Source organism: Ranitomeya variabilis, chromosome 2 (genome assembly GCF_051348905.1).
Source record: "Ranitomeya variabilis isolate aRanVar5 chromosome 2, aRanVar5.hap1, whole genome shotgun sequence".
Lineage (NCBI taxonomy): Eukaryota > Metazoa > Chordata > Amphibia > Anura > Dendrobatidae > Ranitomeya > Ranitomeya variabilis.
In genome coordinates this window covers 28,026,253-28,049,102 of record NC_135233.1, presented here as the reverse complement: position 1 = coordinate 28,049,102, position 22,850 = coordinate 28,026,253, and the positions used below count along the sequence as shown (strand labels likewise).

The window sequence follows — 22,850 nt, the reverse complement described above, 5'->3', positions numbered from 1 at the left end:
ATGGTATAATAATGTAACCACCAAGCTCAGTGCCATAGTATAATAATGTAACCACCAAGCTCAGTGCCATAGTACAATAATGTAACCACCAAGGTCAGTACCATAGCATAATAATGTAACCACCAAGCTCAGTGCCATAGTTGTTATGACCCCAGTGGACAGGGTCTCAGAGGAACGTGTAAGTCTGCAAGATACAAAAATCCAGCTCATAGGGCTGTGGTAACTGGGTTGACCAAATAGCTACTCCTAACGCCAACACTAGAAGTAGCCGGGGATCATGCCTACGGTGATCGCTAGATGACTCGCGCCAGCCAGAGAATCTAACTACCCCTAGGAGAAGAAAACAAAGACCTCTCTTGCCTCCAGAGAAAGGGACCCCAAAGCAAGATACAAGCCCCCCACAAATAATAACGGTGAGGTAATAGGAAATGACAAACACAGAAATGAACCAGGTTCAGCAAAGAGAGGCCAGCTTACTAATAGCAGAATATAGCAAGATAACTTATCTGGTCAACAAAAACCCTATAAAAATCCACGCTGGAGATTCAAGAACCCCCGAACCGTCTAACGGTCCGGGGGGAGAACACCAGCCCCCTAGAGCTTCCAGCAAAGGTCAGGATACAGATAGGAACAAGCTGGACAAAAATACCAAACAAAAGCAAAAAGCAAAGAAGCAGACTTAGCTTGAAAAACAGGAACCAGGATCAGAGGACAAGAGCACAACAGATTAGCTCTGATATCAACGATGCCAGGCATTGAACTGAAGGTCCAGGGAGCTTATATAGCAACGCCCCTGAACTAACGGCCCAGGTGAGGATATAGGAAAAGACAGACGCTCCAGAGTGAAATCACTAATGACCACTAGAGGGAGCAAAAAGCAAAATCACAACAGTACCCCCCCCCTTAGTGAGGGGTCACCGAACCCTCACCACGACCACCAGGGCGATCAGGATGAGCGGCGTGAAAGGCACGAACTAAATCGGCCGCATGAACATCAGAGGCGACCACCCAGGAATTATCTTCCTGACCATAGCCCTTCCACTTGACCAGGTACTGAAGCCTCCGCCTGGAGAGACGAGAATCCAAGATCTTCTCCACCACGTACTCCAACTCGCCCTCAACCAACACCGGAGCAGGAGGCTCAGCAGAAGGAACCACAGGCACAACGTACCGCCGCAACAAGGACCTATGAAACACGTTGTGGATAGCAAACGACACAGGTAGATCCAGGCGAAAGGATACAGGATTAAGAATTTCCAATATCTTGTAAGGACCAATAAAACGAGGTTTAAATTTGGGAGAGGAAACCTTCATAGGAACAAAGCGGGAAGAAAGCCACACCAAATCCCCAACACGTAGTCGGGGACCCACACCGCGGCGGCGGTTGGCAAAGCGCTGAGCCCTCTCCTGTGACAACTTCAAGTTGTCCACCACAAGATTCCAGATCCGCTGCAACCTATCCACCACAGAATCCACCCCAGGGCAGTCAGAAGGTTCCACATGACCCGAAGAAAAACGAGGGTGGAAACCAGAGTTGCAGAAAAACGGCGAAACCAAGGTGGCGGAACTAGCCCGATTATTAAGGGCAAACTCAGCTAACGGCAAGAAGGTCACCCAATCGTCCTGATCAGCAGAGACAAAACACCTCAAATAAGCCTCCAAAGTCTGATTAGTTCGCTCCGTCTGTCCATTAGTCTGAGGATGGAAAGCAGACGAAAACGACAAGTCAATGCCCATCCTACTACAAAAGGATCGCCAGAATCTGGAAACGAACTGGGATCCTCTGTCTGACACAATATTCTCAGGGATGCCGTGCAAACGAACCACGTTCTGGAAAAACACAGGAACCAGATCGGAAGAGGAAGGCAGTTTAGGCAAAGGAACCAAATGGACCATCTTGGAGAAGCGATCACATATCACCCAGATAACAGACATGCCCTGAGACACTGGAAGATCAGAAATGAAATCCATGGAGATATGTGTCCAAGGTCTCTTAGGGACAGGCAAGGGCAAGAGCAACCCGCTGGCACGAGAACAGCAAGGCTTAGCTCGAGCACAAGTCCCACAGGACTGTACAAATGACCGCACATCCCTAGACAAGGAAGGCCACCAAAAGGATCTGGCCACCAGATCTCTGGTGCCAAAAATTCCTGGGTGACCTGCCAACACCGAGGAATGAACCTCGGAAATGACTCTGCTGGTCCACTTATCAGGCACAAACAGTCTGTCAGGTGGACAAGAATCAGGCCTATCAGCCTGAAATCTCTGCAACACACGTCGCAGATCAGGAGAAATAGCTGACAAGATAATACCATCCTTAAGAATACCAACAGGTTCAGCGACTCCAGGAGCATCAGGCACAAAGCTCCTGGAAAGAGCATCGGCCTTCACATTCTTTGAACCTGGTAAATACGAGACAACAAAGTCAAATCGGGAGAAAAACAATGACCAGCGGGCCTGTCTAGGATTCAGGCGTTTAGCAGACTCGAGATACATCAGATTTTTGTGATCAGTCAAGACCACCACACGATGCTTAGCACCCTCGAGCCAATGACGCCACTCCTCAAATGCCCATTTCATGGCCAACAACTCCCGATTGCCCACATCATAATTTCGCTCCGCAGGCGAAAACTTCCTAGAGAAAAAGGCGCAAGGTCTCATAACAGAGCAACCAGGGCCTCTCTGCGACAAAACGGCCCCTGCTCCAATCTCTGAAGCATCCACCTCAACTTGAAAGGGAAGCGAGACATCAGGCTGGCACAAAACAGGCGCCGAAGTAAACCGACGTTTCAACTCCTGGAAAGCCTCCACGGCAGCAGGAGCCCAATTAACCACATCGGAGCCCTTCTTGGTCATATCCGTCAAAGGTTTCACAATGCTAGAAAAGTTAGCGATAAAACGACGGTAGAAGTTAGCGAAACCCAAGAACTTCTGAAGACTCTTAACTGACGAGGGCTGAGTCCAATCAAGAATAGCTCGGACCTTGACTGGGTCCATCTCCACAGCAGAAGGGGAAAAAATGAACCCCAAAAAGGGAACCTTCTGTACACCAAAAAGACACTTTGAGCCCTTGACAAACAAAGAATTTTCACGCAAAATTTTAAAGACCATCCTGACCTGCTCCACATGCGAGTCCCAATTATCAGAAAAAACCAGAATATCATCCAGATAAACGATCAGAAATTTATCCAGATACTTCCGGAAAATGTCATGCATAAAGGACTGAAAAACTGAAGGGGCATTAGAGAGCCCAAAAGGCATCACCAAGTACTCAAAATGACCTTCGGGCGTATTGAATGCGGTTTTCCATTCATCCCCTTGCTTAATGCGCACAAGGTTGTACGCACCACGAAGGTCTATCTTGGTAAACCACTTGGCACCTTTAATCCGGGCAAACAAGTCAGACAACAGCGGCAAAGGATACTGAAATTTGACAGTGATCTTATTTAAAAGCCGATAGTCAATACAAGGCCTCAAAGATCCGTCCTTTTTAGCCACAAAAAAGAATCCCGCACCAAGAGGGGAAGAAGACGGACGGATGTGTCCTTTCTCCAGAGACTCCTTGATATATGAACGCATAGCGGTATGTTCAGGTATCGACAGATTAAACAGTCTTCCCTTAGGAAATTTACTGCCTGGAATCAAATCTATTGCACAGTCACATTCCCTATGAGGAGGCAATGCACTGGACCTGGACTCGCTAAAGACATCCTGATAATCAGACAAGTACTCCGGAACTTCCGAAGGCGTAGAAGAAGCAATAGACACAGGCAGGGAATCCTCATGAATACCACGACAGCCCCAACTAGACACTGACATAGCCTTCCAGTCAAGGACTGGATTATGGGTCTGTAACCATGGCAGCCCCAAAACAACCAAATCATGCATTTTATGTAGAACGAGAAAACGTATCACCTCGCGGTGTTCAGGAGTCATGCACATGGTAACCTGTGTCCAATACTGCGGCTTATTTTCTGCCAATGGCGTAGCATCAATACCCCTAAGAGGGATAGGATTTTCTAATGGTTCAAGAATAAAACCACAGCGCTTAGCAAATGAGAGATCCATAAGACTCAGGGCAGCACCTGAATCTACAAACGCCATGACAGGATAAGATGACAGTGAGCAAATCAAAGTTACAGACAGAATAAATTTAGGTTGCAAATTACCAACGGTGACAGGACTAACAACCTTAGCTATACGTTTAGAGCATGCTGAGATAACATGTGTAGAATCACCACAGTAGTAGCACAAGCCATTCCGGCGTCTATGAATTTTCCTCTCATTTCTAGTCAGGATTCTATCACATTGCATCAAATCAGGTGTCCGTTCAGACAACACCATGAGGGAATTTGCGGTTTTTCTATCACATTGCATCACATCAGGTGTCTGTTCAGACAACAACATGAGGGAATTTGCGGTTTTGCGCTCCCGCAACCGCCGGTCAATTTGAATAGCCAGGGACATGGTATCATTCAGACCTGTGGGAATGGGAAAACCCACCATAACATTCTTAATGGCCTCAGAAAGGCCATTTCTAAAATTAGCGGCCAGTGCACACTCGTTCCAATGTGTCAGCACGGACCATTTCCGAAATTTTTGGCAATACACCTCAGCCTCGTCCTGGCCCTGAGACATAGCCAGCAAGGCTTTCTCTGCCTGAATCTCAAGATTGGGTTCCTCATAAAGTAAACCGAGCGCCAGAAAAAACGCATCAATATCAGCCAATGCCGGATCTCCTGGCGCCAACGAAAAAGCCCAATCCTGAGGGTCACCCCGTAAGAATGAAATAACAATTTTTACTTGTTGAGCAGAGTCTCCAGACGAACAAGGTTTCAGGGACAAAAATAATTTACAATTATTCCTGAAATTCCTAAACTTAAATCGGTCTCCTGAAAACAGTTCAGGAATCGGAATCTTGGGTTCAGACCTAGGATTTCTGGTAACATAATCTTGTATACCCTGCACACGAGCGGCAAGCTGGTCCACACTTGTAATCAAGGTCTGGACATTCATGTCTGCAGCAAGCTTAAGCCACTCTGAGGTAAAGGGGAAAAGAAAAAAAAAAATGAGAGAGGGAAAAAAAAACCTCAAAATTTTCTTTCTTATAATCCCACTTCTGCAATGCATTAAATATTTAATACTGGCCTGGCATACTGTTATGACCCCAGTGGACAGGGTCTCAGAGGAACGTGTAAGTCTGCAAGATACAAAAATCCAGCTCATAGGGCTGTGGTAACTGGGTTGACCAAATAGCTACTCCTAACGCCAACACTAGAAGTAGCCGGGGATCATGCCTACGGTGATCGCTAGATGACTCGCGCCAGCCGGAGAATCTAACTACCCCTAGGAGAAGAAAACAAAGACCTCTCTTGCCTCCAGAGAAAGGGACCCCAAAGCAAGATACAAGCCCCCCACAAATAATAACGGTGAGGTAAGAGGAAATGACAAACACAGAAATGAACCAGGTTCAGCAAAGAGAGGCCAGCTTACTAATAGCAGAATATAGCAAGATAACTTATCTGGTCAACAAAAACCCTATAAAAATCCACGCTGGAGATTCAAGAACCCCCGAACCGTCTAACGGTCCGGGGGGAGAACACCAGCCCCCTAGAGCTTCCAGCAAAGGTCAGGATACAGATAGGAACAAGCTGGACAAAAATACCAAACAAAACAAAAGCAAAAAGCAAAGAAGCAGACTTAGCTTGAAAAACAGGAACCAGGATCAGAGGACAAGAGCACAACAGATTAGCTCTGATATCAACGATGCCAGGCATTGAACTGAAGGTCCAGGGAGCTTATATAGCAACGCCCCTGAACTAACGGCCCAGGTGAGGATATAGGAAAAGACAGACGCTCCAGAGTGAAATCACTAATGACCACTAGAGGGAGCAAAAAGCAAAATCACAACACATAGTATAATAATGTAACCAACAAGCTCAGTGCCATAGTATAATAATGTAACCACCAAGCTCAGTGCCATAGTACAATAATGTAACCACCAAGTTCAGTGCCATAGTACAATAATGTAACCACCAAGCTCAGTGCCATGGTATAATAATGTAACCACCAAGCTCAGTGCCATAGTACAATAATGTAACCACCAAGTTCAGTGCCATAGTACAATAATGTAACCACCAAGCTCAGTGCCATAGTATAATAATGTAACCAAACCACCAAGCTCAGTGCCATAGTATAATAATGTAACCACCAAGCTCAGTGCCATAGTACAATAATGTAACCACCAAGCTCAGTGCCATAGTACAATAATGTAACCACCAAGCTCAGTACCATAGCATAATAATGTAACCACCAAGCTCAGTGCCATAGTACAATAATGTAACCACCAAGTTCAGTGCCATAGTACAATAATGTAACCACCAAGCTCAGTGCCATAGTATAATAATGTAACCAAACCACCAAGCTCAGTGCCATAGTATAATAATGTAACCACCAAGCTCAGTGCCATAGTACAATAATGTAACCACCAAGCTCAGTACCATAGCATAATAATGTAACCACCAAGCTCAGTGCCATGGTACAATAATGTAACCACCAAACTCAGTGCCACAGTATAATAATGTAACCACCAAGCTCAGTGCCATAGTATAATAATGTAACCACCAAGCTCAGTGCCACAGTACAATAATGTAACCACCAAGTTCAAATTTCACATGGAATTGTGCAGATTTAGCCGAAATCCGAAAATGAACATCTGCAGCTTGTCAAATTCTCAGTGCACGGTGTCGCTCAATTCACACTGCATATTTAATTAATGGTCATGTACGAGGCCGCTACTGAAAAACTCAACAGGGGCATAAAATCCACGGCCCATCCCAACCGTGGGAAGATAATTTTTAGTTGGAAAAAATACTTTTCGTTCTTAGGGACTAATATATTTTCACATAAAACTAAGAGCCAATTTCCGAGCTTAGGTCCTTGTTAAGTCTTACAATTAATTTATGAGAACATATTTACTCATAAACGCTATATTCTGTTCCGCCTGACGGAACGTCTTGCTCGCATTACCGGGCACATCGTCGATATACCTCCCTGTCTGTCTGAGTCTATCAGCTCTGTGGTTGCTCTGCCCCGGGTCACATTACAGCGGAGACATAATCCTGTCTGGTCTCATCGAGATTTCTGCCTCTCATTGTCCCGTTCTCGCATCGAGCAAGCTGCCTGCCTACAAGACACGGCTATTTTTCCAACAAACAGTATGGGATACTTCTCTCTGTGCAAAATTAAATATGTGTCTAACATCCAAGCTGCTCTTAGATGACAGAACATCTTTATTCACGGATAACCGGGTCTGTTGTAATCCCATAAAACGTACACGCATTATTTCCTTATAAAGAGCCACAGCTTTGGTTGTATTTTAGGTTTTGGCCACTGGGGGCACTGTTGTGATAAAATGATTTTCACATGGTGCGTTACAGCAAGGCATAGACATAAAGGGGCCACATCTGTCAATTAGAGGTTAGTATACTGTATTTATGGATGGTTTATGGCTGATTGTGAATCCAGATTGTCCAGAACTGATATATTGATGACCAATCCTAAGACCCCCAGCTTCTTCTCCAATCAGGGAAATACCCGATTCCACAGCCACTGGATAGACACAGTGTACAAAGCCAGAACATTGTGTAGTGGTCACTCTCAGGTCCTGCAACTCAGCTCCCATTGAAGTAAATTGGAGCTCAGCTGCAGTACCAAGAACAACCACTAGAATGGGCGTGGTGCTCAAGCAGGAGTCCAAAAAGAAGAGTTGAGAACCACACCCACTTGGCTATCAAAATAAAAATAACACTAGATTCAGAAAAGCAACAGCATTTACAACAGGTAGGAAAAAAAAATACATATTTGGGTCATCTTTAACCTCTTCATGCCAAGGCCAATTTCAGTTTTTGCATTTTTTATTTTTTTTCTCACCTTCTTCAAAGAGATATAACTTTTATTTTTCTGCCCACATAGACATATGAGGGTTATTGTACTTTTGTATGACACGATTAATTTCACCACATAATGTAATGGAAAATGGGAAAAAAAAATTCCAAGTGGGGAGAAATGGTGATTAAAACACAATACTGACATTGTTTTTTTCAAATTTGTTTTCATGGTGTACATTTTGTGGCAAAAATGACCTCACAATATGATTCCTCTTATCAGTACGATTACAGCGATACCAAGCATGTCCAGTTTTTATTATTATTTTTTTATTTCTTTTTTTTATTTTTAATTATTTCAGTGATGAAAAAAAAAATCAGGTTTGCCAAAACAAATTTTTTGGGGTTGCGTCGGCATTTTCCGAGATCATCCGTAACATTTTCATTTTTCAGTCGATAAAGCTGTGTGATGGCTTTTTTTTTTCCGGGGCGAGAAGAAGTTTTCATTGATACCATTTTGGGACAGATACGATGTTTTGATCGCTTGTTACTACATTTTTTTGTGGAATTGTAGAAACAAAAAAAATTTGAGTTTGGTGTTTTTGAAATTTTTTTGTTTACCGTGTTTACCCATCAGGTTAATTATGTTTATATTATGACAGATCGGACTTTTCTGAACACGGCGATATCACATATCTGTATTTTTTTAATATCTATATTTTAATGGGGGAAAAGAGGGGTGATTTGAACTTTTATGTTTTTTTTAGTTTTGTCATATTTTTTTAAACTTTTTTTTTACTTTTCATCGTACTGTTAGTCCCCTTAGGGGACTTGAAGCTGCGATCATTTGATCACTTGTACAGCTACGCCACAGCATTGCCGCCTATATAAAAATCAAAGTCTCATTTGAAGACAGGGTTTCGGAAATGACCAGAACGGAGGTCTCCAGTAGACCCCCGGCTGTCATAACAACCCATCGGTGCCCCGCTATCACGCACAAATGCTAAATAATTTTTAGCCAAAGAAAACATAACATTAAGTAGGACAACAAAAGTCCCCAAAAGTGGACAATCCCTATCTTAGGAGTCACACGACAGCAGTTTTTGGGGGGACAGCGTGCTGGAAATTTTCTGCTGTATATTCCGCAGACATGGCAGACATCAGTGGAGTTTCACATCGTTTTACACTGACACAACATGACAGCGGGATACAATGATACTAAATTATCCAGCAGTAGAAATACTTCTAAGAATCTCGCTCCCTGATGAAAACTTGACTTCAATTATTCATCAAGAGCGTCCAGAAACCATGAATGAAAGCGGCGGAAGTAACAGCTGGACGGTGGCAGGAGCTCAACATACAACGTACACCGCGGGGAAAAAGGAAACACGAAGTGTGAACTGGAGTAAATACAGCCATGAAAATTTCATGGCTTTATACCGCGAAACATTAACCAGCAAGCTGTCGCTTTATGTGCTTGCCCGAAAAGAAGCATTATCGTATGTTCTGGAATTAACATCCTGTAAAGGCGACTGCTTTTTTCCCTGGTGTAAATGCCGCTGTTCTCCTGTTTTTCTTTTCCTGGGAAGACTGATAGATCTCAATTACTTTGTTTCTCATTTATTCCAGAATTTCTTTGGATTGCGGCATGATGTTTAGCTTTTGAGGTTCTTTTGGTCTACTTCACTTCGTCAGGCAGGTCCTACTTAAGTAATTTCTTGATTGAGAATAGGTGTGGCAGTAATCAGGCTAGGGAATTTGAACTCCGCTTCCCAAAGATTTGATACACCACAGTTAATTTATGTTGTAAGGGGGGGGGGGGGGGGGGCAGTCACTTTTTTTTTTACACAGGACCCTGTAGGTTTGGATTTCTTTTCCCATTTATAATAAAGAACTTCATTTAAAAACTGCATTTTGTGTTTTCTTTGTCTAATATTTACATTTGTTTAGTGATTTGGACAGTCCCAGCAAAATTGGGGCAGTTGGTGTGTATGGTTATGACATGCAGGGCATTGCAGTATTGTCCCTTTGAAGTGTATGGGAAAATAATGCAAAGCCCAACACAGGTACCACTAAGGACACAGAGGAAAAGGCGCAGACCTAGAGCAGAGCTAAAATGTCTTCATTTGTCAAAAAAATAAGCAGTTAGTCAACTAGGCGGGGTTTGTTGGAGTGGGCGTGGTCTTCTATTTTTCGACAGATTAATTAATGCTAAAGTCATAAATTGGTGTAAATTTTGCCGCACATCCATAACGGGCAGAGATTTCATTTTGTGATTTTAGTACAGTTTAAACTCGGCAAATCAAGTTTTTAATATTATGCAAATATATGCAAATCATAGTATGATCATGAGTCTCAAGACCCTATATAAAGATCCGGATTAGTCCCGAGGAGCAGACTCTGACCGACTCATCTCACACAGAAGTTATAGTAAAGTGCAGGCGCCGGCATGAAACTTTCTCACCGGGAGACAGATTAATCTTCTTGGCCCAGATACCGCACAGCGTCAGCAATTAGTTGGAAACGACATCCTAATATCCAGCCCCAGGACAGCCACGTTACCTGCACGTACAGAGACTTATTCATAGAAGAGTTCCCCAAAATATCGGCCACCGGAGCCATCAAAAAGTGATCACGGGACCTCCCAAAAATTCAGGATGATTCCGTTATTAAAAATATTACAGGGAGCTGTGCACAGAAATTCTGCGTCATATATGGCACGTGGAAACATATCCTTAACCCCTTCACCCCGAGGGTGGCTTGCACATTAATGACCGGGCCAATTTTTACAATTCTGACCACCGTCCCTTTATGTGGTTATAATTCTGGAACGCTTCAATGTGATTCTGAGACTATTTTTTTATGACATATTGCACTTCATGGTAGTGAAAACATTTCTTCGATATGACTTGCGTTTATTTGTGGGAAAAAATTGAAATTAAATTTTGCAATTTTTGAACTTTGAATTTTTATGCCCTTAAATCTCATAGATATGTCACACAAAATAGTTAATAAATAATATTTCCCACATGTCTACTTTACATCAGAACAATTTTGGAACCCAATTTTTTTTCTGTTAGAAAGTTATAAGGGTTAAAAGTTGACCAGTGAAACCCTGGTGTAAGCACTCAGGGTAGAGCGCAGGATAAATGTGCGCCGAGCCTTACTGCGAGGCAGAATGAATAAAATCAACAGCATGTGAAGAATTGGTTTTATTTATTTTTTATGCCGTTCCTCGTGCGGTATAAGTGATTATGCGACTTTATTCTTCAGGTCGGTGCGATTACAGCGATACCAGATTTATAGCGGGTTTTTAGGTTTGGCTGCTGTCACACACTAAAAGATGCTTTTTATTGCAAAAATTAGTTTTTACACCACCATATTTTGAGAGCTATAATTTTTCCATATTTTGGCCCACAGAGTCATGCGAGGGCTTGTTTTTTGCGGGATGAGTTGACGTTTTTATTGGCGCCATTTTTAAACACATGTCATTTTGTGATCACTCTCTATTCTGATTTTTGGGAGGCAGAATGTACAAAAACCACCAATTCAGGAATTTTTTTAGGGGGGGTGGCTTATGTCATTCTGCGTGTGGTAAAATTGATAAGGCAGTTTTATTCTTTTTTTTATTTATTCTTTTTGTTTATGTTTATTTTTTCATACAAATATTTATTTATAGATACAATATCTTTAGATTTTTTTATTATCATTTTGTTATTTATTTTTTTTAGATTTGTACAATTATTAAAAAAAAAGTTTACTTTTTTAACTTTTTTACTTTGTCCCAATATGGGACTATCATTTTTTGCAGTCTGATCGCTTGTATAGTATGGGGATGCATACTTTCTGGAAAAGTATAATGGTACAGGGTATATACACTAGATTCCTTGATAAGGCGTTGATCCAGGGAACTAGTCTGATTGCCGTATGTGGAGTCGGGAAGGAATTTTTTTCCCCATGGTGGAGTTACTCTTTGCCACATGTTTTTTTTTTGCCTTCCTCTGGATCAACATGTTAGGGCATGTTAGGTTAGGCTATGGGTTGAACTACATGGACTTAAAGTCTTCCTTCAACCTTAATAACTATGTTACTATGTTACAAAGACATGAACAGTCTATAATTTTAAGGGTAGGTTAATTTTAACATTGAGAGATAGAATATCAAAAATAAAATCCAGAAAATCACATTGTATAAATTCTATAAATTTATTTGCATTTTGATGTGAGAAATAAGTATTTGATCCCTCTGGCAAACAAGACCTAATACTTGGTGGAAAAACCCTTGTTGGCAAGCACAGCAGTCAGACGTTTTTTGTAGTTGATGATGAGGTTTGCACACATGTCAGGTGGAATTTTGCTCCACTCCTCTTTGCAGATCATCTCTAAATCATTAACATTTTGAGTCTGTCGCTTGGCAACTCTGAGCTTCAACTCCCTCCATAAGTTTTCTATGGGATTAAGGTCAGGACACTGGCTAGGCCACTCCATGACCTTAATGTGCTTCTTTTTGAGCCACTCCATTGTTGCCTTGGCTGTATGTTTTGGGTCATTGTCTTGCTGAAAGACTCAGCCACAACCCATTTTTAGTGTCCTGGCAGAGGGAAGGAGGTTGTTACTCAGGATTTTACGGTACATGGCTCCATTCATTCTCCCATTGATGCGGTGAAGTAGTCCTGTGCCCTTAACAGAGAAGCACCCTCAAAACATGTTCCCACCTCCATGCTTGACAGTGGGGATGGTGTTCTTTGGGTCATAGGCAGCATTTCTCTTCCTCCAAACACGGCGAGTTAATGCCAAAGATTTCAATTTTGTCTCATCTGACCACAGCACCTTCTCCCAATCACTCACAGAATCATCCAAGTGTTCATTGGCAAACTTCAGACGGGCCTGCACATGTGCGTTCTTGAGCAGGGGGACCTTGCAGGATTTTAAACCTTTACGGCATAACGTGTTACCAATGGTTTTCTTGGTGACTGTGGTCCCAGCTGCCTTGAGATCATTAACAAGTTCCCCCGTGTAATTTTAGGCTGATCAATCACCTTCCTGATGATCAAGGATACCCCACAAGGTGAGATTTTGCATGGTGTCCCAGATCGATGTCGATTGACAGTCACTTTGCATTTCTTCCATTTTCTTACTATTGCACCAACAGTTGTCTTCTTCTCACCCAGCATCTTACGTATGGTTTTGTAGCCCATTCCAGCTTTGTGCAGGTCTATGATCTTGTCCATGACATTCTTAGAAAGCTCTTTAGACTTGCCCATGTTGTAGAGGTTAGAGTTTGACTGATTAATTGAGTCCGTGGACAGGAGTCTTTTATAACGGTGAGTCGGTGACTATATAAGACAGGTAATGCAGGTAATGAGTTGATTAGGAGCGTCTAACTGGTCTGTAGGAGACAGAACTCTTAGGCCGGCGTCACACTTGGCGTAAGACAATACGCCACGTATTATACGTCCGTACTACGCGTTCAGTACGCCAAAATGTCTCCGTAATCGACTTCCGTAGTTAATGCGTTGCTTAGGTGTGTCAGCGTATTTTGCGCATGGCATCCTCGGTATGTAATCCGTATGGCATCCGTACTGCGATATTTTCTCGCAGGCTTGCAAAACCGACATCTAATGGATTTATGTGCTCAAATGTTCGGGAAAACATATATACAGTATATATATATATATATATATGTCATTGAGACACATATATATATATATTCTGTATTTATATTTCATTCAGCGCGATATCTGTGAAAAGCCGGTAATTCAATTGCCGGCTTTTCATTTCTCCTGCCTAAACCCGACAGGATATGAGACATGGTTTTCATACAGTAAACCATCTCATATCCCCATTTTTTTTGCATATTCCATACTACTAATGTTAGTAGTGTGTATGTGCAAAATTTCAGAGCTGTAGCTGCTAAACTAAAGGGTTAAATGGCGGAAAAAATTGGCGTGGGCTCCCGCGCAATTTTCTCCGCCAGAGTGGTAAAGCCAGTGACTGAAGGCAGATATTAATAGCCAGGAGAGGGTCCATGGTTATTGGCCCCCCCTGGCTACAAACATCTGCCCCCAGCCACCCCAGAAAAGGCACATCTGGAAGATGCGCCTATTCTGGCACTTGGCCACTCTCTTCCCACTCCCTGTAGCGGTGGGATATGGGGTAATGAAGGGTTAATGCCACCTTGCTATTGTAAGGTGACATTAAGCCAGATTAATATTGGAGAGGCGTCAATTATGACACCTATCCATTATTAATCCAATTGTCTGAAAGGGTTAAAAAACACACACACATGAATAAAAAGTATTTTAATGAAAGAAACAAACAGGTTGTTTTAGTATTTTATTGCTCTCTCAATCCATCAGGAACACCCTCGCTTGGCAAAATAATAAACACACAAGATACATACCTTCTGATGTCCTATCACGTCCCACGAGGTAATCCATCTGAAGGGGTTAACTAATATTACAGGCAGGAGCTGCGATAAACCACTCGCTCGTGCCTGTAATCCCCGGGTGCTGAAAGGAAAGCTGGATCTGTACTTACATTCAGTCGCGGTGATGCGCCCTCTACTGGATGTCCTCATATGACCTGGAGCATGGGAAAAAGTTCCCAGGCTGCAGTTCATGAGGACATCCACCAGAGGGCGCATCACCGCGACTCAATGTAAGTATAGATCACTGCTTTCCTTTCAGCACCCGGGGATTACAGGCACGAGCGAGTGGTTTATCACAGCTCCTGCCTGTAATATTAGTTAACCCCTTCAGATGGATTACCTCGTGGGACGTGATAGGACATCAGAAGGTATGTATCTTGTGTGTTTATTGTTTTGCCAAGCGAGAGTGTTCCTGATGGATTGAGAGTGCAATAAAATACTAAAACAACCTGTTTGTTTCTTTCATTATACTTTTAAATCATGTGTGTGTGTGTTTTTTAACCCTTTCAGACAATTGGATTAATAATGGATAGGTGTCATAATTGACGCCTCTCCATTATTAATCTGGCTTAATGTCACCTTACAATAGCAAGGTGGCATTAACCCTTCATTACCCCATATCCCACCGCTACAGGGAGTGGGAAGAGAGTGGCCAAGTGCCAGAATAGGCGCATCTTCCAGATGTGCCTTTTCTGGGGTGGCTGGGGGCAGATGTTTTTAGCCAGGGGGGGGCAATAACCATGGACCCTCTCCTGGCTATTAATATCTGCCCTCAGTCACTGGCTTTACCACTCTGGCGGAGAAAATTGCGCGGGAGCCCACGCCAATTTTTTCCGCCATTTAACCCTTTATTTTAGCAGCTACAGCGCCCAAATTTTGCATACACACACTACTAACATTAGTAGTGTGGAATATGCAAAAAAAAATGGGGATATGAGATGGTTTACTGTATGTAATCATGTCTCATATCCTGTCGGGTTTGTGCAGGAGAAATGAAAAGCCGGCAATTGAATTACCGGCTTTTCACTAACAGCGCTGCGTATTTCTCGCAAGTCACACTGCTGGTCCGTGTGGAATCCGTATTTTTCTCGCCCCCATAGACTTTCATTGGCGATTTTTTTGCGCAATACGCTGACAAACACAGCATGCTGCGATTTTGTACGGCCGTAGAAAGCCGTATAATACTGAACCGTAATATACGGCTAATAGGAGCAGCCCCATTGAGAATAATTGTGCCGTATGTAATGCGAGTTTTACGCACGTAGTTTCTGCGCTCTTACGTCCGTAAAACTCGCATGTGTGACGCCGGCCTTAATGGTTGGTAGAGGATCAAATACTTATTTCTCACTGCAAAATGCAAATAACTTTATATAATTTATACAATGTGAATTTCTGGATTTCATTTTTGATATTCTATCTCTAAATGTAAAAATTAACCTACCCTTAAAATTATAGACTGTTCATGTCTTTATAAGTGGGCAAACTTACAAAATCAGCAAGGGATCCAATACTTATTTCCCCCACTGTGCATGCATTTATTTATTTATTTAAAAAAAAGTCTCCATATCATTTTGGCATTTGAAAAAAAGAAAGAGAATACTATGAATTTAGGATGACTTCTTGGCAAACAGCCTCCTCAATAGCAGAACAGTAAGGGTATGTGTCCATGGTCAGGATGGCAGGCGGTATCGCCGCAGCGGCGAAGCCGCTCGGCGCTAAGCCCCGCCCCCTTCTGGGACGCGATCATGCCGGATGTGTTAACTGTACACATCCGGGATCATCGCCCCCCTCCCATAGCGCCCTATGATATGCCTTGCGGGGACGCTGCGATCTGAAAAGACGCGCAGCATGTCCGGAGTCGCAGGGCCGCCGCGTGCGGGTTTCCACGCATAGTGGACACGGGATTTCAAAAAATCCCCTCCACTATGCTGGAACATCTGGACGCTGCGTGTTTGACGCTGCAGCTCTGCGCAGCGTCAAACAAGCAGCGTTTACTGACCGTGAACACACACCCTTAGGGCTGACCCACACGTCCAGATAATTCCGGTACCGGAATAAATCGGTACCGGAGTTATCCGTGTCCGTGTGCCTGGGAACTCACGGAGGCCATACCTGCGGCACACGTGTGCCGCCCGTATGGCGAGTGGGTACCACACGGAGCGTGTGGTACCCACTCTGCATGGTGCTGAAGCTGCGATTCATATCATCCCTGCAGCAACGTTTGCTGCAGGGAAAATATGAAGAATAGTGTTTAAAATAAAGATCCATGTGTCCGCCGCCCCCCCACCCCCTGTGCGCCCCCCCGCTGGTCAGAAAATACTCACCCGGATCCCCCGTCGGCAGTCGCTCCTTCCTGGTCTGGCCGCGGCTTACTGTATGCGGTCACGTGGGGCCGCTCATTTACACTCATGAATAGGCGGCTCCGCCCCTATTGGAGGTGGAGCCACATATTCATGAGTGTAATCGGCCGCATACAGTAGAGAAGCCGCGGCCAGACCAGGAAGGAGCGACTGCCGACGGGGGACCCGGATAAGTATTTTCTGACCAGCGGGGGGGGGCGCACAGGGGGTGGGAGGGCGGCGGACACATGGATCTTTATTTTAAACACTATCATTCATATTTTCTCTATAGCAAACGCTGCTACAGGGAAGATATGAATCGCGGCTTCAGCACCATGTGGGGGGGACAGCGCTTACTGTAGCGCTGTCTCCTGCACGCACACGGACCCCAGACGGAAAATGTCCGTGTGAGGTGCGTGTTTTACGCGGACCCATTGACTCTATTGGGTCCGTGTAAAACGTGCGCTCCCACGAACACTGACATGTCTCCGTGTTTGGCACACGGAGACACGGTCCGCACACGGTCCGCACAAAATCAATGACATCTGCACAGATGCATTGATTTTTATGGGTCTACGTGTGTCAGTGTCTCCGGTACGGGAGGAAACTGTCACCTCACGTACCGGAGCCACTGACGTGTGAAACCGGCCTTAGGCTATATGCACACGTTCAGGATTGCATCAGGATTTGGTCAGGATTTTTCATCAGTATTTCTCAGCCAAAACCTGGAGTGGGTGATAAATGCAGAAGTGGTGCATATGTTTCTGTTATACTTTTCCTCTAAGGCTGAGTTCACACGTAGCAGAATTGCAGCGGAAATTTCCGCGGCAATTCTGCGCCTCCTGCCGCGGGTATATCGCATGCAGAATTTGCATGCATATACCCGCAGAAAACTAGCGTTTTGCAAGCATAATTAGCTTGCAGAATGCTAGCGTTTTCCAAGCGAGCTGTAGCATTGCTTGGAAAACTGTTTGACAAGTGTGACCAACTTTTTACTATAGATGCAGCCTATGCCGCATCTATAGTAAAAGATAGAATGTTTAAAAATAATAAAAAAAAATTAAAAAAAGGTTATACTCACCTCAGCGGCGTCCGTTCCTAATGCTGTGTGTTCAGGACCTTCCATTGACGTAGCGGTCACGTGACCGCGACATCATCGCAGGTCCTTCACACACACCACGGAAGCCGCTGAGAAGGTCGGGCCGCCAGAAGGTGAGTATATCGCTATTTTTTATTTTAATTCTTTTTTTTTTTACCACTTATATGGTGCCCAGTCCGTGGAGGAGAGTCTCCTCTCCTCCACCCTGGGTGCCAACCGCACACAATCTGCTTACTTCCCGCATGGTGTGCACAGCCCCGTGCGGGAAGTAAGCAGATCAATGCACTCCTATGGGTGCAGAATCGCCGCGATTCCGCAATTTTAATGAACATGCTGCGTTTTTTTCTGGATTGCTATTCCGTTCAGGAAAAAAATGCAGCATGTGCACAAAAAATGCGGATTGCATTCTGTTACATAGGATGCTTAATGTTAGCGTTTTTTTCGCAGTTTTACAGCGTTTTTATAGCGAAAAACCGCGAAAAAAACGCAAAAAATCTGCTACGTTTGCACACAGCCTAATTGTTCCACTCCTGGTTTTGGCTTACAAAAACTGATGAATAATCCTGACCAAATCCTGATGCAATCCTGAACGTGGACACATACCCTAATATGCATATGTTAGATATCCAAAAGCTTTGAAGAAGACCTGTTGCTAGAAAAGTATATTTTTTACCTAGTGTAAATGCCTCTGTTCTCCCAAATCCCACGTTTTTCTCTTGTTCCTGCGACTATATGACCCTCTGTATAAATCTAGCCCTTTTAGCCAAGTGGGTGTGGCAGAATACGCTTTTCTGTGGGTGTGTTCTTGAAAACCACACCCATTTGCAAATAAAAACTAGAGGGAAGAACGGCTCGGGAACTGAGAGACGCAGAAACAAAAGAAAAACATTGCCGGATTCAGGAGGACAGCGGCATTTATGCCACGTTAAAAAAAAATGTAATTATTATAATTTTTAATAAGACATAGTACTAATTAAATATATAAAAGAGTTGCCCTAAGTGGCTCCTAGCCCTGTTGATAAGGAAAAAAAAAATGAATACTGTAAGCCAGGTATAAACATGCGGCATTTATGAGAAATTAAACATCAGAAATAAGGAATAAATGCAAACTATCCGGTATACGTAGATTGCACGTTTGCACTATTTTAGGTCCTGTCCACCATTGAAAAATTGGTAACAAAGTAAAAATACAAAAAATAATTAATTGCCATACACAAATGAAATTGTCTGCAGAACATGTACACAATATCTGCTAATGTGAATTGTTTGGTGAGGCTCTACAGAAATGTGAGAAAGTGAAGAATCAGAGCTGTCAGAATTCTCAAACGTGATACATTGTGTCGGTACAAGATATATAATAACCCGCTACATTGTAACAGATAACCAGTGGTGGTACTATAACTCCCAGCATATGCAAGCTTTTTATTCTTCCTTGGATTGCAATACTGCCTGCTGCCCTAGATTGTATCATGATCTTTCCCGTGGATGCCCTTCACCCTCTGTGCCCCATGCCTGGTACCCACACGTCAAATGACAGATTAGTGACAACGCAGAAAGACATAGAATAGAGAGAATAGAGGAGGAAAGTAGAAGTAATGTATAATCACAGGGATCACAAGAATGTGCCTTCATACATCCTAATGGTAATCAGAATTCATGGAACCACAAGTCTCAGAATGTCTTGTAACACACAAACAGATCCACTAACTCCTGATTGCTCCTTCTGTCCCCTACTCCTAACTTTTGGGGTCTACTTCTACCCTTACCCATGGTATACCCTATCCAGGACAGACCAGTCACCCTCCATGGCACATGACTCCTGGATGACAAGCCCTGAGTACAAGACATGAACCCCGGATACACTGACACCATGCAAACAGGGGTATATTCCTGCCACCATAGTCTCCACTGCTCGCATAGCTCCTGGATGTTCCCTTGCCATCCTCTGTGCCACCATTCACATTATCCCTGGATGTGCCCCTGCCATCCTCTGTGCCATTACTCACATTATTCGTGGATGTGCCCCTGCCATCCTCTGTGCCATTACTCACATTATACCTGGATGTGCCCCTGCCATCCTCTGTGCCACCATTCACATTATTCCTGGATGTGCCCCTGCCATCCTCTGTGCCACCATTCACATTATCCCTGGATGTGCCCCTGCCATCCTCTATGCCATTACTCACAATATTCCTGGATGTGCCCCTGCCATCCTCTGTGCCACCATTCACATTATTCCTGGATGTGCCCCTGCCATCCTCTGTGCCATTACTCACATTATACCTGGATGTGCCCCTGCCATCCTCTGTGCCATTACTCACACTATACCTGGATGTGCCCCTGCCATCCTCTGTGCCATTACTCACATTATACCTGGATGTGCCCCTGCCATCCTCTGTGCCATTACTCACACTATACCTGGATGTGCCCCTGCCATCCTCTGTGCCATTACTCACACTATACCTGGATGTGCCCCTGCCATCCTCTGTGCCATTACTCACACTATACCTGGATGCGCCCCTGCCATCCTCTGTGCCATTACTCACACTATACCTGGATGTGCCCCTGCCATCCTCTGTGCCATTACTCACATTATACCTGGATGTGCCCGACATCCTCTGTGCCATTAATCACATTATTCCTAGATGTGCCCCTGCCATCCTCTGTGCCATTACTCACATTATACCTGGATGTGCCCCTTCCATCCTCTGTGCCATTACTCACATTATTCCTAGATGTGCCCCTGCCATCCTCTGTGCCATTACTCACATTATTCCTGGATGTGACCCTGCCATCCTCTGTGCTATTACTCACATTATTCCTAGATGTGCCCCTGCCATCCTTTGTGCCATTACTCACATTATACCTGGATGTGCCCCTGCCATCCTCTGTGCCATTACTCACACTATACCTGGATGTGCCCCTGCCATCCTCTGTGCCATTACTCACATTATACCTGGATGTGCCCCTGATATCCTCTGTGCCATTACTCACATTATTCCTAGATGTGCCCCTGCCATCCTCTGCACCATTACTCACATTATACCTGGATGTGACCCTGCCATCTGTGCTATTACTCACATTATACCTGGATGTGCCCCTGCCATCCTCTGTGCCATTACTCACATTATCCCTGGATGTGCCCCTGCCATCCTCTGTGCCACCATTCACATTATCCCTGGATGTGCCCCTGCCATCCTCTGTGCCACCATTCACATTATACTTGGATGTGCCCCTGCCATCCTCTGTGCCATTACTCACATTATACCTGGATGTGCCCCTGCCATCCTCTGTGCCATTACTCACATTATACCTGGATGTGACCCTGCCATCCTCTGTGCCATTACTCACATTATACCTGGATGTGCCCCTGCCATCCTCTGTGCCATTACTCACATTATTCCTGGATGTGCCCCTGCCATCTTCGGTGCCCTATGGACATAATTCCTATATATACCAGCATCACCCTCTGTTTTCTGTAAGCAAATGATTTGGAGATGCCCTGCCACTCTCTGTGCCTCCAGAATATTCCCATACCACCCAATATACCACTATTTACCTAACTCCTGGATATGCCCGTGTCTTACTTATAACCCCTGGATCTGCCCGTCACTTCTGTGCCCATATACCCAGAAGTCCTGAATAGAATGATACTACCCACTGTGCCCCCATATATATAATTCCTATATTTGCCCCTGCTACTTTCTATGCCCCAATGTGCATAGCCCCTTGCCATGCCCCTGCCAGCCCCCATGCCCATTACTTACATGCCAAATTGCAAAGAAGATGAGAGCAGCACACAGGACCAGGGACAACATGTAGCAGAAGGCAGCGAAAGTAAATGCCATGGTGCCCCCAGAAGAGAAGAAGGATCAGGGCTCAGTCCATGCAGCCAGGACTCCAGGAAAGTGTCCTCCAGCCTCCAGGTCCCTGCGCAGGGCATCAGTCTCCTCCAGGGTATGACTCCAGCACTGCAATCCTCAGAGTGATAAATGCTGCCCTGTACATGGGCACAAAGCTGGGCACAGACCTGCCTACTGTCAGCAACACTGTGCCAGGCTGCAACCTCTGCCATGCATTCCCCCAGCACACAGGACACTTGTGGAGAGCAAGAAATGTGCTGCCAGGGGAGGAGGAAGGGTAAGGAAAACTGAAGGAGGTGCTGCTGCCAGGCAACTTATTCCATGTGCTGCTGATGTGACTGGTGCATGGAGGAAGTGTGATCTCAGGAAGGAGAACTGCCCAGCAATGCCCCCGATAGGCAGGATCTGGAGCCACTGGGCATCAGCTCTACAGGGAGCAGCAGACCCTGACACATTGTAACAAAGCCTGGAGTCTAGACGTGATGGATACAAAGTAACATACTAGGAGGCAGCTGCATAGGGGCTCAGAAGAAAATGGGGCACCCACTGCTGGGGGGCAAATGGCAACACTTTATGGCCGAGGACTTACACAGAAGATTAATGCGAAAGTATCTTCTTAAAGAAACCCTGCAAGATGTCAAGGTGTGGGGGACAAAAATAAACCCCCTGATGTAGCCCAAATCTGTCCAGACAACTGTCCTCATCAACTCATGACTTCTAGCATGAAAGAAGGGTGGAAAAGGAAACAGTCAGCAATGTCCAGGATGGTATCAGCAGAGGGAAAGGAAACAGTCAGCAATGTCCAGGATGGTATCAGCAGAGGGAAAGGAAACAGTCAGCAATGTCCAGGATGGTATCAGCAGAGGGAAAGGAAACAGTCAGCAATGTCCAGGATGGTATCAGAAGAGGGAAAGGAAACAGTCAGCAATGTCCAGGATGGTATCAGCAGAGGGAAAGGAAACAGTCAGCAATGTCCAGGATGGTATCTGCTGACTGTTTCCTTTCCCTCTGCTGATACCATCCTGGACATTGCTGACTGTTTCCTTTCCCTCTGCTTATACCATCCTGGACATTGCTGACTGTTTCCTTTCCCTCTGCTATGTCCAGGATGGTATCAGCAGAGGGAAAGGAAACAGTCAGCAATGTCTAGGATGGTATCAACAGAGGGAAAGGAAACAGCAATGTCTAGGATGGTATCAGCAGAAGGAAAGGAAACAGTCAGCAATGTCCAGGA

The 22,850-nt window shown here is 44.5% G+C and overlaps 1 protein-coding gene across 1 annotated transcript in view; it reads right to left on the bottom strand.

The window, feature by feature from the left end:
* The window catches only part of CNIH3 (cornichon family AMPA receptor auxiliary protein 3), an 86,394-nt gene extending 64,443 nt beyond the window's left edge, over positions 1–21,951 (bottom strand). Inside the window, exon 1 of the mRNA XM_077292215.1 lies at positions 21,521–21,951. Coding sequence (XP_077148330.1) covers positions 21,521–21,601 — 81 coding nt within the window. The 5' untranslated portion in view covers positions 21,602–21,951. The remainder of the gene's footprint in view (positions 1–21,520) is intronic.
* Between the last annotated feature and the right edge of the window lie 899 nt (positions 21,952–22,850).